Below are 15,475 nucleotides of genomic sequence, written 5' to 3'. Positions count from 1 at the left end.
CACTGACATGGCAACTTTTATTGAAAATAATTCCCCTACTGCTCAGCAATTCCACCTGTCACATAAGTAACCATAGGTGAGCGTTTGTGTCCTGACTCTTGACTGTGTTGTCTATCTGTGCGTCCTAACATCAATATTATACTTTCTTAATTTCTGCCCCCGTTTGTCCTTCCTCTTCAAGACTGCCTTGACCATTTTTGGCCCATTTTCATTTCCATGTCAATCTGAGAAGGCAGCTTGTCAATTTCTACCCCCAAAAAAAGAAAGAAAAAGAAAAAGAAATCTGCTCGGATTTGATTGGGATAGCACTGAATGTATTAATTTAGGGAGAAATGATACCTTTATCATATAGAATTTTTCTAATCTATGAATTTGAGCTATCCCTCTATGTATTTAGTTTCTCAATTTATCTCAAGAATATTGTATAGTTTTCTCTGTAGAGATAGTTACGTAACCCATTATAAATATCCCTTAATATTTCTTGATGGTCTTATAAATGTTTCTTTTTTTTTTTTTTTTTTTTTGTCTTTTGTCCTTTTATGGCTGCACCAGTGGCATATGGAGGTTCTCAGGCTAGGGTCTAATCGGAGCTGTTGCTGCCGGCCTACACCAGAGCCACTGCAATGCCAGATCCGAGCCACATCTGCGACCTACACCACAGCTCACGGCAATGCCTGATCCTTAACCCACTGAGCAAGGCCAGGGATCGAACCCACAACCTCACGGCTCCTAGTCGGATTCGTTTCTGCTGTGCCACAATGGGAACTCCTACTTTTTCTTTTCAATTTAGATTTCTAGTTGTCTCATCACCAACATGACTTTTTTTCAAAGTTCTCCAGGTGATTCTAATGTTCAGGCCAGGTTTGAGAACTAACATGATGTTTGATGAGTTAAGGAAGGATAAATATATTTTTTCCTATTTTTAGTAATCTTTATCTAACTTCTATGCGAAAATCCTTTGGCAGCGTTACCTTGGCAATCCTAGAGCCATTTCACAATTTTTATAAAAGACTGCATACTAACAAACCAGTTATGGTTGTAGTCCTGGCTTGCAGGGCTTTGTCACAATTGATGTTCCGGACTGTCATACAGTACAGGCACCTGGCTGGCGCACAGTAAGTGTTCGATAAATTATGGTTGAAGTGTGTGACCTCGGGCAAGTAATTATTTCCTCTGGGCCTTAGTTTCCTTATGGTAAAATGCAGGTAACTGTTCTGCATACGTCACTTGGCTGCTGAAAGTACTGAATGGGAAAAAAAAAAAACCAAAAAACTGTGAACTGTCTAATACTACACAATATAATATCATTATTCACATCCATTAGCTTTCCAATGTTTTGGAGGCTCATCTTATCAAAAAAACACCCCCAAAAAACCAAAAACCAAAAATAAACCTGCAAGCATTTAGTATGGTCCTTCCACAAATAAACTAGTGGGAAGAAGCAGTCTAACAAGTATAAATGCCGAGCATATCCATCATAAACATCAAGTTGAGAAAGTGGCTTCCACAGAGTGATAAGGAAAAATACTCAAAGTCAAGACAATTGGAACAGTCCTGCCTGGCAGAAACTGCACTAATGTCTACTCATAAAGACAGATGTGGCAAAAGAAGACATATATAAAAACTACAAGAGGCTAACAGGAACTTTACTGCTCCTCTAAGTCATCTGGAAAAGGATTCATCAGAAACATTTTACGAGGGATAATTAGATCTTATGACTTAGGGAGTGGGAGGGAAAGACGACACATCAAATGATATTACACAGCAATTGCAGAGCACGAGACAGATCACTTACGCTGTAGCCCTCCTCTAAAAGGCAGTGTGGCTCAGCAGTAACAAACCTAACTAGTATCCATGAGGATGTGGGCTGGATCCTTGGCCTCGCTCAGTGGGTTATGGATCCAGTACTGCTGTGGCTGTGGGGTGGGCCAGCAGCTGCAGCTCTGATTCAACCCTAGCCTGGGAACTTCCATATGCCACAGGTGCAGCCCTGAAAAGACAAAAAATAAAATAAAAAATAAAAAGCAGTGCCTCTGCTTATTCTGCCAAAAATACTTGTTGCTATCTGACCCATAGCCGGGGACCCCTTTCTGTTTTTCCTTCCTCCATTCCAACCCGGAGATAACTTTTTCTTTCCAATAATTCCATTTTAAAAAGAGCTGCCCAATCTTAATATTTTCCTTTTGTTTCTCGACCAGATCCTAAACTTGCAACTTAAACTTTTTCTGACTCTTCCTTTTCACTATTTTACTAAAATGTGCCTCCACTGTGCTTTAAAGCAACAGCCAACTTCTAGGAGAGATCTGTCAAAGCTTAGTTTTCACTGTTCTCTTCAGATGTAATATTAAAAACCAAAACAATTCAGCTACTTGAGCTGGCCAGCATTCAATTGCTCCTCCTAATTTCTCACTGATGTCTTCTTATGAATTTTCATTAGCCCTAAGAGATGAAAGGAAACACAAAGATGTACACACTTTCGAGAAAAAGAGACCACTTGCAAATGAGACATCTGCCACCTTCCTTAAAGCACAATGGATGGCAGAAACTTCAGAAGGTTCAAGTGACACTGCTCAACTCCAATCCCTAGGTAAGTGTCTGCGAGTTACTGGATATGAAAAAATAACGAAAGGTATTAAGGACAGTAGGGAACCAGGGTTCCAAGAGAAGGGAAAACTGTTTAGGTGTATAATTTACCTCCTGTGCCCTGCTGGTCACAGAAAGCACAGTCCTCAGATATTCTAGGAACTCGATCTGCCACCTTCAAAGATTCACTTAGCTTCCAAGCCATTACTCAAGGTATCAAGTTGGCCTGTCCTGCTAAAGATGGATAAATCCTCCTAACTTACAGTAGTTGCTCAATTTCAAGTTTGTATAGTTTTCAGAATCCTCAAATAGAAACCCAGCCATTTTCCAGGAGGATCATGCAAGTCTTAAACTAAGCCTTTCTTCATTCCCACACTGATCTTTATCTAACAGACATGGAGAAGATCAGTTTTCATTAACCCTCAGAAGATAAGTTCCCCCATATTGTCTGTCCCTCTCTTCAACATAACAATAATACTGATTTAAGGCCAAAATAATGATGTGGCTGAGGAAATACCAGTGCTGTCATCACAGAAAAGAGGTGAGAAACAGTGCCTGAAAAATACTGATTTCTCAAATTGCTTCTCTAGTTTGATCATCTGTAAACTTGATCTCTCAAATTCTTCTCCTTGGAAGAATGAAGATAGTTTTATGAGGGAGGGAGAAGAGACCCTATTTTAAGGAACGAGAATTCAGAGAATTAAGTGTAAAGCACCATACTGGAGTTCCCATCATGGCTCAGCAATAACAAACCCAACTAGTATCCTTGAGGATGAGGGTTTGATCCCTGGCCTCACTCAGTGGGTTAAGGATCCGTTGCTGAGAGCTTCAATGTAGGTTGAAGAGGCAGCTCGGATCTGGTGATGTGCTGTGGCTGTGGCTGTGGCCAGCAGCTGCAGCTCTGATTCCACCCCTAGCTTGGGAGCTTCCATATGCTGTGAGTACAGCCCTAAAAAGACAAAGACAAAACAAAACAAAACACACCATACTAAGTATTCTCATTGGAAGGCAGCTTTGTAGAGGTGGAGAACCCTGGACTTCACAGCAGGACCCACCTGGATTCATATGCTGCCTGTGCCCCTACTAGCTGTTTACTTGTGTTACAAGCATCGTCTTGAACCTCAGCTTCATCCTCTGCCAGTAAGGACAATATTATTTCATAGGGTTGTGAGGATTAACTAACGCCATGAAAAGCACCTGGTACCTTATGGCAGGCAGTGAATGTTAGTGCCTTATTATAAACAAGGCTATTTTTTTCTGCAAAAATATCACTGCCCTTTTCAGATCTGGCCTTAAGTCCTAGGCAAAAATTCTAAGATTCAGTTTGCAGAAGAGCTTTTCAACGATAAGCATTCAGAAACACAATCACATTATTCAGAAAATATGATATTTCAGAATGACAACTAGCCTCAAGCTCAAAACAAAACCAAGAATGTGCCTAACCTCCTGGAAAAGCACATGATTATCAGCTTGGTACAATTAGCGCTTTTTACAGTTTATATTAACAAACTACCAACTATTGCTAAAGCCCATTCACCAAGCACATGACCTACTATCTCAAGTCTCATTCTGGGTTCACTTTTCCTCTGAAACTCCGTAGAGCATAACAATTTGAAAAGCATCTAGATTTTTGGAGTACAAAAACCAGCTGCGTCTTAGCAAGCCATCAACCACAAAGCTGCTTAGTTCTGCACCAAACCTTGCTGTCCAGAGGATCAGATCAGCCACTCGGGAGTAAAGAGGTGTTTTAGTGTGTTAAACTAAACCTACAAACATGGCTGCGCCCTAAAGGAGAGATTAATGTGTCTGAACAAGAGACTTACCCATCTCGTCCCATTTCCCCAACCTAAGAAAGGAGGTTGAAGGTAAGGCCTCCTTAGCAATGGGACTTGCCTTCTGCAGGAAAGGATTCTGATCCATTCTTGTCACTTCTGAACTCACCACCTCTCCTGCTAAGCGGACAGACTGCGGAGCGGACACTGACCTTGCAAGAAATGCAAAACCAACTTTGGGTCGCAAAAGTGACGCGCCCCCGACCTTACCCTCGCTGGAGTTCCCGACGGTCTCGGCTCCACTGGCAGCCCCGGGTTCCAACGCCAGCACCGCTAGGACCAGCAGCGGAAGGAGCCCCATAGCTGCCAGAGCCGGGCCCCACAGCCTTGCCGGCGCTACCCAGGGGCGCCCGCGCCCGGCGCCATCACTCGCCAGGTGCAAACGCCACACACCTGCCAGTCCCACCGACCCGGAGCGCACCCCTGCCGCGAGAGGGTTCCTGTTCCGGCAATCAGCCCCGCAGCGCAGTCCCGCACCCCCTCCCGCCACTCACGTCACCCAAGCCCGGTCTGGGGGGCGGGGCCCCGGGCGGGGGCGGAGCGGGGGGCGTGTCCTGGAGGCCCGCATCTCTTTCCAGCCAGCCCAGCTCTTGAGGCTCCCGCGCCGGCACTGGCGATCCCTGAAAGTTCTGCGATGTAACCTGTACTTCTCACTTTTGTATCCCTCGCACTTACGCAAACCAATGTTGGAGTAAAAACTAACCCTTTCGGTTGCGGCCTAACGTCTCCAGGCTCTCGTTCCGTGTTTAACCGTCCTTTGTAAAAAGGAAAAAAAAAAAAAAAAAGAGGAATCTGGTGTTCAATACGTTAGAATTGATCGTTTCTCCCTGTCGCAATTATCTTTGCTGCTCGGGGCGATGCTGGTATGGAAATGTGGAGGCAATGCCATTTCGGTAGTGGTTACTGAGGTAGTGAAGAGCGCCACATTTAAAAAATAAAGTTTCATTTTCTCTAAGCGGAATATCTTCGAAGGCTCAAGACCTTCATGTGAACTTCCTCTCTGAAATTTTATACCTTAGGTCTGTTTAAAGGGCAGTAGTCCACGTGACAGCTGGCTTCCTGAGAAGATTGTGGAATTAGATCTAGAAACTCAAAGATCTTTGGGGAAAATTGCCCTTTCTTTTTTCTGCTCTTTAACTTTTTCATTTATACGAACGGGATAACTATGTTGAAAATTACATATTCGGTTAGTCCACTACTAAACTAAAAATCTATAGCAATCACCATGACATTAACAGGCACAACTCTTTACTGTCCTTCCTCTGCCTGTTCACACATGCTGGTAGCACTATTTATTCCTATGGCATTTATTCACTGTCCCACGTGTCCTCTTTTCTTTATCCTTCAGTACATGAAATCCCAGGACGATGACAGCAGCGATTATAAGGGTAGCGTTTGGATCAGTGAATGGAATATTCAATAAATTGTGTCTGATAATTGATTAACTGTACTTGCATGGGTAAGGAAGATTAGATTCTGTCTCATGCTGTCAGAACAAAATTCCAAAGTAATAAATAAAACTCTAAGAGAGGAGAAATACTCATTGTTTTATTTTTATATTATTTATTTTTGTCTTTTTGCCATTTCTTGGGCCGCTCCCGAGGCACATGGAGGTTCCCAGGCTAGGGGTTGAATCAGAGCCACAGCCGCTGGCCTATGCCACAGCCACAGCCACACCAGATCCTTAATCCACTGAGCAAGGCCAGGGATTGAACCCATGTCCTCATGGATCCTAGTGGGTTTTTTAACCACTGACCCACGACAGGAACTCCAAGAATCATATTTTAGAAGGCAACTTATTTATCAGGAAGTGTTTATGAAAAGGCAAATTTAAAAGCAATAAATATATATATAGTGTAAGCTTTGTTTTCTTTTTAATATGCAGTCATGTTTATATGCATGGGAAGTTTGAAAGAACATTATCAAAATCTTTAAAATAGTTTATTTCCAGGTGATTGAATTAAGAGTGATTTTCTTTACACATCTCTGCAGTTTACAAATATTCTACATTGTGTATGCCTTTTGAATAAAAAAATTAAAGTTTAAAAACACTACATGTCATTCTAAGGCTTTTCTTATAAAAGCATTCAGGATAACAGTCCATCTTCCCGGGTATGACATATGCTTATCATGATGTAGCACCTGTCCAGCTCTCCAGATTCTTGCTGCAACTTAACTCACCTCCTCTATGCTGGCTGAGTCAATTTCATGTCCCTGAACTAACCCCATTCTCTTTCCTCCACACTTTTGCATTGCAGTGCCCTGTGCCTGCAGAGGACAGTTGATGACGGAAGTGTCGATAATCAGAACAGGGCCTCATTTGCCTCTAAAACACTGTGACAGCCTTGGGAAGCATATTGGCTGGGGTTCCTTGATCATGTCAAATTTCCACAAGCAACCTTGTGAAGCAAATGGGCTCAGCAGTTTTGTAGATGAGTGTTTATCCCTATGAATTGATAGGAAACACAAAAACTGACAAGATTCACAAATCTGAGATGTAGATAGCGAGAGCCTTAAGGTCTGCTTAAAATTTAGAAAAGGAAGGTAGGCAAGCAGCCTATCCTAGATTTTTGACAAAACCCAAGACACCTTGGATGGAGGTGGGAATAGGGCTCCAGGGGAAAGACAGGAAAGGTCCTCTGTGAAGTCTGGTCATTTGTCACATCTCATTCTAACCTCACCCTTGCTCTGTATTTTTTAACACTTTTGTTCTTCCTGTGGGTTACATTCTTTGGACCTTATTTATTTTTGTCTTTTTAGGGCCACACCCACAGCATATGGAGGTTCCCAGGCTAGGAGGCGAATTGGAGCTATAGCCACTGGCTTACACCACAGCCACAGCAGTAGCAGATCTGAGCCAAGTCTGCAACCTACACCATAGCTCAGGACAACTCTTTAACCCACTGAGTGAGGCCAGGGATTGAACCTGCCTCCTCATGGATACTAGTCAGATGCATTTCTGCTGAGCCATGGCAGGAACTCTCTGGGACTGTGTTTATTAAATTAAATTCAATAAATATTTATTTAGTTGCTTATAAGGAAATCATTATGCTAGGAAATTAATTCATTTAGTCCATAAATATGTACTCAGTGGCTTCTATGTGTCAGGCTGAATCCTAGATGCTAAGCAGTGGAACTATGGAAACAATTGAAATGTTTCCTGCCCACAAGCAGTTTGTGGTGGTGAGTGAATTTGAGCCATGTATGGATAACGAAGCCTCAATATGCTTAGTGCAATAACAGAAGTACAAGGAATAACTGTGGTAAAGATTGGGAGCAATTAATTTTAGGGTTTCAGGAAAGGTTTTATTAAAAAAAATTTTTTTAATGAGTTTTGAAAGCTGAGTGGATGATCAACAAGGAAACAGAACCAGTATAGGGATGGAAGTGTGGGCTTTTCATACAAGAAAGAGAGATTTATCATGTTTTATATGGTGTGCATAGCAGTGTGAAACAGAACACCTGTAGGGGATTGCAAGAAATCTAATGTAACAAATGCTTATTTATAGAATTTCAGCCTAATGCCTGGAACGTTTAGATGTTTAATACATTGTGACTGAATAGGTAGTAAAGGTAGTTAAGGGTCTAGAATGTCAAATTAAAGAACTGTTAAGGATTTTTTTTTCCGGAAAAAATAATCACTACAGGTTTTAAAAATCAAAGTACCACAAGATTGGCTATGCGTTGATAATTGAAGCTGGGAGATGGGTGCATGAGTGTTCACAATAGTACTCTCTACTTTTGGACATGTCTGAAACTTAATAATATAGTTTAAAAGAACATACTTACCAAAAGTGGGTGTTTAAAAGATGAGATTCATAATACTGGGTCCTGTTCTTAAAACCACATGCTCCAGTTGGGGATTCAAGAAAAGCACATGAGGAGTTCCCGTCGTGGCCCAGTGGTTAACGAATCCGACTAGGAACCATGAGGTTGCGGGTTCGATCCCTGCCACTTGCTCAGTGGGTTAACGATCCGGCGTTGCCATGAATTGTGGTGTAGGTTGCAGACGCGGCTCGGATCCCGCGTTGCTGTGGCTGTGGTGTAGGCCGGTGGCTACAGCTCCGATTGGACCCCTAGCCTGGGAACCCCCATATGCCGCAGGAGCGGCCCAAGAAATGGCAAAAAGACAAAACAAACAAACAAAAAAAAAGAAAAGCCCATGAAAAGGCATATGTGAAAGTGTCGAAATCATAAAAGGAGAGAGGAGTAATCCATGTGGACTCTAGTAATTCATAAAATTTACATGAAAATAGTAAAACTTAGAAAAAAACCCCCTTTTTTTTTTGGCCGCACAGGCATGTGGAAGTTCCCTGGGCCAGGGATTAAAGCTGTTGAACCAGTGGGATTTGGAAGACCCTAACCACTGTAGTCGGATTCTTAATCCACTGTACCAGTGGGAACTCCCAAGTATTCTTTAGTTGTTCATTGTGTAGGCCATGTGGTCTACCTAGAAAGCCAAAGCAATGTAAAATAGGTATTCAAGGTGATGTTTAAAAATGGATACAAACCTTGTGGCTCAGCAGGTTACAAACCAGGGCTAGTATCCATGAGGCTGCGGGTTGGATCCCTGGCCTAACTCAGGGGGTTAAGGATCTTGAGCTGCAGTGAGCTGTGGTGTAGATCACAGATGCAGCTCGGATCCCTCCTTGCTGTGGCTGTGTCTGTGTCTGTTTTGCTGTAGGCTGGCAGCTACCCTCTAGCCTGGGAACTTCCAGGAGCGGCCCTTCAAAAAAGAAGAAAAAAAAAAAAAAAAAGATACAAAGAGGATAGGGAAACTTACTTAGAAAAACCGCGAATCCAGTCTCCACAAAGTGTTTACTTAAAAGCCATGAGAAAGTACATTGGCTCACCCCAGAAGCCCCCAAATTACTAAACGTGGGCCCAGCGGAGCTTCCCCCAGGTGCAGCTGGTCTGAACAAAAATAAGCCTCAGGAAAGCCCAGCCGCTTAGCGCGGGGAGTGGAGTTCGGCTTGACTCCACCCCCTCCACGAACTCAGCCCTGTGATTGGTCGTGACGCTTACCAAAGCTGCCCAATTGCATCCGAGCAGCTGCTTTAGCGTCTCTTTGTTTGCGGGGAGAAACATGGCGGATCGCCTGACACAGCTGCAGGACGCCGTGAACTCGGTGAGCAATTGTACTCGATTAGTCTCCGTCTTCTTTCCTGAGGGAAAGCAAGTTAGAAAAAGGGACTTGGGGGGCAAGCTTGGAAGTGGGGAGCGTCTTTCCGCAACGCACGCTCGGGTCGGCGGGAGGCGGCGCCGCGGTCTGTGAGGCCGAGGCGGCCGGTGGAATGGTGCGGAGCTGCGGGAGCCCGCGGCCTCAGCCTGCGAGGTGGAGGGTCTCCCTGCCTAGTCTCAAGCCTCACGGCCTTGTCATGTTTTCTAGGAACGGCTTTATTTTCTTGTCAGCGGTGCTTATGGGGTCGCCCCTCTTGCGGGGAAGAGAGAGGAAGCGGAAACTCCCTCCCGCACCCATACATTTTAACCCTTGGAGGGAAACCCGTGTTCTTAACCATTGGATTGGACCTTAGCGAAGAGTAATCCTTCGCCCAAATTTTCAGGTTGGGGCGGGAGTGACGGTAAAGTGAGTAATTTTGTTTCATCTCGGTTGGTTCCTGTAGACTAAGGGTCGTTGCATCTCTTGGCCACTCCCCCAGCGTAAGTCAAGTTTGGGGAAAACTGACATCTTTATGATAGTGAATCTTCTGATCCTTGTCTCTTTAAGTTTTTAAAAATGTCTGCCAAAAGTTCTACTCCCTATTAAAGTCAGATCTTGTAATTGGCCCTCTTACTTTGAACCTTCTGATTATTTTTCCTGTTATGTGAAGTGAAAGTGATGCAAACCAAGGGATTCATATGCTTATTACCGTTAAGAGCTAAATTGTTTTCTATCGGTAGTTACATTTCTCTCATTCTGTTTGTAATTTGATGTCCCAGAGAAGATGCCTATAGATGTTGACAGGAAAATCCAGGTACCTCTTGCTAGTTTTTTTTCTCACTAGAAGGAAATAGGCTGGCATTCTTGTTATTGCTCAGTCTTTGTACGTGAGCAATAAGTGTGAATGTACACATATTGAGTGTGAATCTGCATGTTAAAAACTGATCTACTTTGCCTATGAGGGCCAGCCCCTAAATGTCGATGAATTCACCAAGGTAAATTCTACCTTTGGTGACTTTTCTGGACTACTGAACAACCTACCTTGGGGAGACAGTCCTTTGAGGTTTTACAAAATCAAATTGTAATGATGCTACTTGATAGAAATGTTATTTTAGGGGAAATATCGCATAGTCATCCATGTCTCCTGGCCAGAAGGATAGTAAGAACAAAGTGAATATGGCCTTTACTCCAAAAGTAGGCATACTGATTTTGCAAAGAAGCCTCTAGGTTAACTAGTATGTGTAGAAGCACTATAATGTTTATGGAGAGATGCTCCTTAAGGAGTTTGCAGTCTGATTAGAAAGACGTCATATACTCAAGAGACATTTAAATAAATGACACAAAAGCAGTATATGGTTAGGGAGTTGAATCGAGTGTTTTCAGCTGTAAGTGCTGAAGTAAAGTGGGCTAGTGAGTGCTGTTAGGAGGGAGTCTTAGTGTTTTTCTGACTCATAATTGTAAAATTTTTAAAATATAATTTTATCCTCTGAGAACTTCATGAGAGCAGAAACTGTCTTGTTCACGCTCTAACTTAGAATGTTTATATAGTTATATACAGTTGATATATCATAGTGTTGATTTTTGATAAATATTTGGTGACTAACTGGATCTTGAGAGCTTCATAAGGACATAGTCACAGTGTTGAATATTCTTGTATTTTCTCTGTTCCTCATAACAATGCTGTAATGTGAGAATATTCCCAATTTAAAATTTCTTTTAAAACTCTATTTGCCAGAATTAGAATCCACATTTGTACAGCTTCAGAGCACTTATGGCCACTCCCTTACATTTGCAAAATGTGAGCAAATGCAGTGTTATCAGGAATGAATTTATCACTAGTCAGGAATATGAAAGAGTAGTAGGTAATGAACAAGTTGAGTTGACCTAGATTATTGAAAGCTTGGAAAGAGCCTTAAAGAGTTGGAGATTATCTTGAAGGCAATGCTAGGGTGAGCTCAAGATTTTTGAGCAGGGTTAAGTAAATGACATAGTGAGCTAGAAAATCATGAGGCTATTGTAAATAACTCTTATGTGAGGTAATTGGTTGAACTAAAACAGCAGCGCGATGGAGGAGGAAAAGGTAAAGATTTGTAGTAGTATTAACAGGATTTGAAGATGAAAGTTGAGAGTCTGAAGGTAGATTGGTTGACTAGAAGATTCTCAATACAAATTAAGTATTAAAGGAAACAGTTAACTTTGAGTTCTGTCATTCTAATGATGGCAGTCAAACTTAGTGGAAATACTTATTCACTGATTGCAGATAAGGAATTGAGGTTTAAGAGGTCAGGACTGTTGAGAGAAGTTGGTGGGGAGGGTAAGAGTCTTAGGTTTGGAAATAGTAATGTTACCAAGCCAGATGTGTTTGCTGAGGGTGCAGTAATCCAAACACTGAGATGCCTGAAGTTTGCAGCAGAGGAGGGCTTTATTTATTCAGGAGACAGCCAAGTGAGGAGAAAGGAGAACAAATTTCAGATTGCTTCCCAGAAGGCAAGAAGCTTGAGGTATTTATGGAATAAAGAAGCAGGGTGGTCTCAGGAGTGGGGAAAGGTGAGGTATTGGCATATATTTCTGTTATTTTATGATCAGTGGTCCCAACTATTCTTAACTGGTCTGAACTGGGTGGAAGCCCACTTCAGATTTTCCAAATTTCTGGAAAACAACTTAATAAGCTCCTCTTACCTTGGTGACCCATACATCAGGAGCATTATCTTTAGGGGTGGTAAGAAGAGCTGCATGAAGCTTGAAGGGTATACAATTAGGGAAAAAAAGAAAAACAAAAACTAAAGCAGACTTAGTCATTAAAGGCAGGTTACAAGCAGAGTGTTTTCTAACAAGTTGTTCCCTTGAGTTGTAAGACACACTCAAGTATTTTTGTTAAGACGCCAGCTTTTGTTAACCCTATGAAATACGGTTTCAGTAAGGGTTTGTTATTCTTGACCTTTAGAACTTTTAGAGCACTAGAAGTTTATAGCTTGAGTCCTGGAGAAAAAAATTTTGTTTTGTTGTTTTGGTCTTTTTTATTTAGGGCTGTACCAGCAGCATACAGAAGTTCCCGGGCTAGGGGTCAAATTGGAGCTGTAGCTGCCGGCTTATACCATAGCACAGCCACAGCCACTCTAGGTCTGAGTTGCATCTGCCGCCTGCACCACAGCTCGTGGCAACACTGGATCCTTAATCCACTGAGTGAGGTCAGGGGTTGAACCTGCATACTCATGGATACTAGTCAGGTTCATTACTGCTGAGCCACAATAAGAACTCCCAAGAAAAACATTTTGGAATACTTAAGGTGTGGTCTTTCTCCCACCATTTCTTTATAGTTGTAATTACTCTGGTTTCAGAAAAGGAATCATATGCCTTGGAGTCAAATTTTAAAATTTACCCTGGGGTAAATTTTAGATATTTGCCTGTCAGATTTGCTTTTTTCTACCACTGTTGCGCTAAAAGTCTTAACTTGTGCTTGCAATCAGTATTGGCATATATTTCTGTTATCATTCTGTTATCTCGGGAAGAAAAATAATTATTTTGTGTTTCTCTTTAACTGTTGCAACTAAATAAATGCCAAAGGAAGTTTCTTTGCATGATTAAAATATTTCGTTGTTAGTAACTGGCTTAATCCAGGATTTATCATATTTTATTCTCTTGCTCAGTGATCATTATAGAAACATCATCAATGCCAATAAAATCCTGAAAGCTGATAAATCCTTTCTAATTTTGCCACATTTCTTTTGGCCTGTAGCTTGCAGATCAGTTTTGTAATGCCATTGGAGTGTTGCAGCAGTGTGGTCCTCCTGCCTCTTTCAGTAATATTCAGACAACCATTAACAAAGATCAGCCAGCTAATCCTACAGAAGGTAAATAGATTTTTTTTTTTTTTTGGCTTCTTTTAATTTGACTCTCCCTCATTGCCTTTAATCCCATAAAATTAGATTTATTGAAAAATTCATCTTATTCACGGCTTTCTAAAAATGTTATTGTTAGAGAATGTTACTACAAGTTTGTCATAAAAGAAATAAATTTTTGTTAGTCAGTTTATATAACACCTCGTAGTTCTTTTTATGTTAAATAATGGATTTTTTACTCCTTTAGAGGAGAATTATATGAATTTAGCTGAATTTTACTTCAGGGACCTTAATAAGAAAGGCATCTCATAAATTCCTTTATTCAAATGATCATCAAATTGTCCTGATACATAATGTACATTATGCTTGATTCCTAACTTGAGTTAATGTTAAAGCTGATTCTCAAACATGTAATAGGATTAATGTGTTAAAATTACACCTTAATCATTAGAAGCCTAGGACAGAAAAAGTTAAGAAGTTTTTTTGTTTCATTAACTTAAAATTTGATTGCTGTTTCTATAAACTTGAGGTTCTCAAATACCCTAAATGAGTACAATCTTTCTCTAGAATATGCCCAGCTATTTGCAGCGCTGATTGCACGAACGGCAAAAGACATTGATGTTTTGATAGATTCCTTACCCAGTGAAGAATCTACAGCTGCTTTACAGGTAAAAATCTCTTTTTCTGGAGTTCCCCGTTGTGGCTCAGAAGTAGTGAACCTAACTAGTATCCATGAGGATTCGGGTTCAGTCCTTAGCCTAACTCAGTGGGTTAAGGATCTGGCATTGTGGTGAGCTGTGTGTTGGTCGCAGATTCGGCTTGGATCCTGTGTTGCTGTGGCTGTGGTGTAGGCTGGAAGCTGCAGCTCTGATTTGACTACTAGCCTGGGAGCTTCCATATGGTTCAGATGCATTTGAATTAAAGGAGATAGCTTTAGTACCCTTTTTCCTTTTTTAAAGAAAAATTTTTTTTTTTTTAATTTTTGGCTGTGCCTATGCCATGTAAAAGTTCCCAGGCCAGGGATTAAACCTGTTCCACAGCAGTGACCTGGCCTGCTACAGTGAGATCTGTATCCCACTGTGCCACAAGAGAACCCCTTTAATTCCTTTTATTATAATATTAAAAGGTACTCTCAATTTTAAAATGGGAATTTTATTGGAAACTACTGTAGTCTATTAAAGACTGCACTGAATATGTATAGTTGTCCAATTTTGAGTTATGAGGAAACTTCCCATTTTCCTCAGTTTGATTCTTTTCCTTGGAAAGAGTGAGAGGAAGGTAGCATTCCGGACGTGGAATAGAGCATAGTGTCTAAAAGCAGTGTGGAAAGGAGTCTCCTATAGCAATCTAGAGAGCTCTCATTGAAAAGTCATCTTTTAAATAGTTCATACAGGGAAAATTCTCAAGTTATATCTGATCTGAGGATTTATGCCACTGAAAAATCTATCACAGTGGTTGCACAGTCATCCAGATTTAGAAGTAGGTACTTCCACTGCAGTTTATTTCCTTAGAAGGAAATAATCTCCAAGTTTTTCATTTGTCAAAAGATTCTTAAATTTATGTCTTATAAAGGCTGCCAGCTTGTATAAGCTAGAAGAAGAAAATCATGAAGCTGCTACATGTCTGGAGGATGTTGTTTATCGAGGGGATATGCTTCTGGAAAAGATACAGAGTGCCCTTGCTGATATTGCGCAGTCACAGCTGAAGACAAGAAGTGGTACCCACAGCCAGTCTCTTCCAGACTCATAGCACCAGTGTACATATCATGTGGCCAAGAAGAGAACTATTTCAGTGCCGTTAAGAATTCTACATCAGATTTAGATGTAAGCCTTATCGATAGTTAGAGAAACATTAAGCACTATGACACGTTATCTTTTTAGCTATTTTTAATAGTCTTCTATTTTCATTTTTAATAAATAAGCTTGTAAAATTGTGATTGAACCAGCTTTAAACTGTCATTATGCTATTATTTTGTATTTTGAGTGAAATTATTGAGGCAGATATTGCACTTACAGTCAGAATATAATTAAACAGATGTACTATAGAATTCTATTGTGACA

The 15,475-nt window shown here is 41.2% G+C and overlaps 2 protein-coding genes across 15 annotated transcripts in view; one reads left to right on the top strand and one right to left on the bottom strand.

Annotated features, from left to right (window-relative positions):
- The window catches only part of TM7SF3 (transmembrane 7 superfamily member 3), a 43,157-nt gene extending 38,271 nt beyond the window's left edge, over nt 1–4,886 (bottom strand). For all 3 annotated transcript variants that reach the window (XR_014803685.1, XR_014803686.1, XM_001925025.8), the window contains exon 1: nt 4,626–4,886. Coding sequence is in view for 1 of the 3 variants with exons in the window: in XM_001925025.8 (XP_001925060.3) it covers nt 4,626–4,716 (91 nt within the window). In the remaining 2 variants the exon portion in view is untranslated. The remainder of the gene's footprint in view (nt 1–4,625) is intronic.
- A 4,591-nt stretch (nt 4,887–9,477) lies between these two features.
- Nucleotides 9,478–15,475, top strand: part of MED21 (mediator complex subunit 21) — a 32,039-nt gene continuing 26,041 nt past the window's right edge. For 7 of the 12 annotated variants that reach the window (XR_001308765.3, XR_014845177.1, XR_014845178.1 and 4 more), the window contains exons 1-4: nt 9,478–9,543; nt 13,313–13,427; nt 13,983–14,083; nt 14,988–15,238. Coding sequence is in view for 5 of the 12 variants with exons in the window: in NM_001243530.1 (NP_001230459.1) it covers nt 9,502–9,543; nt 13,313–13,427; nt 13,983–14,083; nt 14,988–15,164 (435 nt within the window). In the remaining 7 variants the exon portion in view is untranslated. Of the gene's footprint in view, nt 9,544–13,312; nt 13,428–13,982; nt 14,084–14,987; nt 15,463–15,475 lie in introns of those variants that run through there. The other 5 variants (XM_085024482.1, XM_085024480.1, XM_085024479.1 and 2 more) reach the window with 2 other exon arrangements.

Source organism: Sus scrofa, chromosome 5 (assembly GCF_054392235.1).
Source record: "Sus scrofa isolate SSC_HxYL_T2T_F1_AM1 chromosome 5, Sscrofa_HxYL_maternal_Yorkshire_Landrace_v2.0, whole genome shotgun sequence".
Classification (NCBI taxonomy): domain Eukaryota; kingdom Metazoa; phylum Chordata; class Mammalia; order Artiodactyla; family Suidae; genus Sus; species Sus scrofa.
The sequence above is the reverse complement of the archived record's forward strand: the minus strand, read 5'-3'. Positions and strand labels throughout refer to the sequence as shown.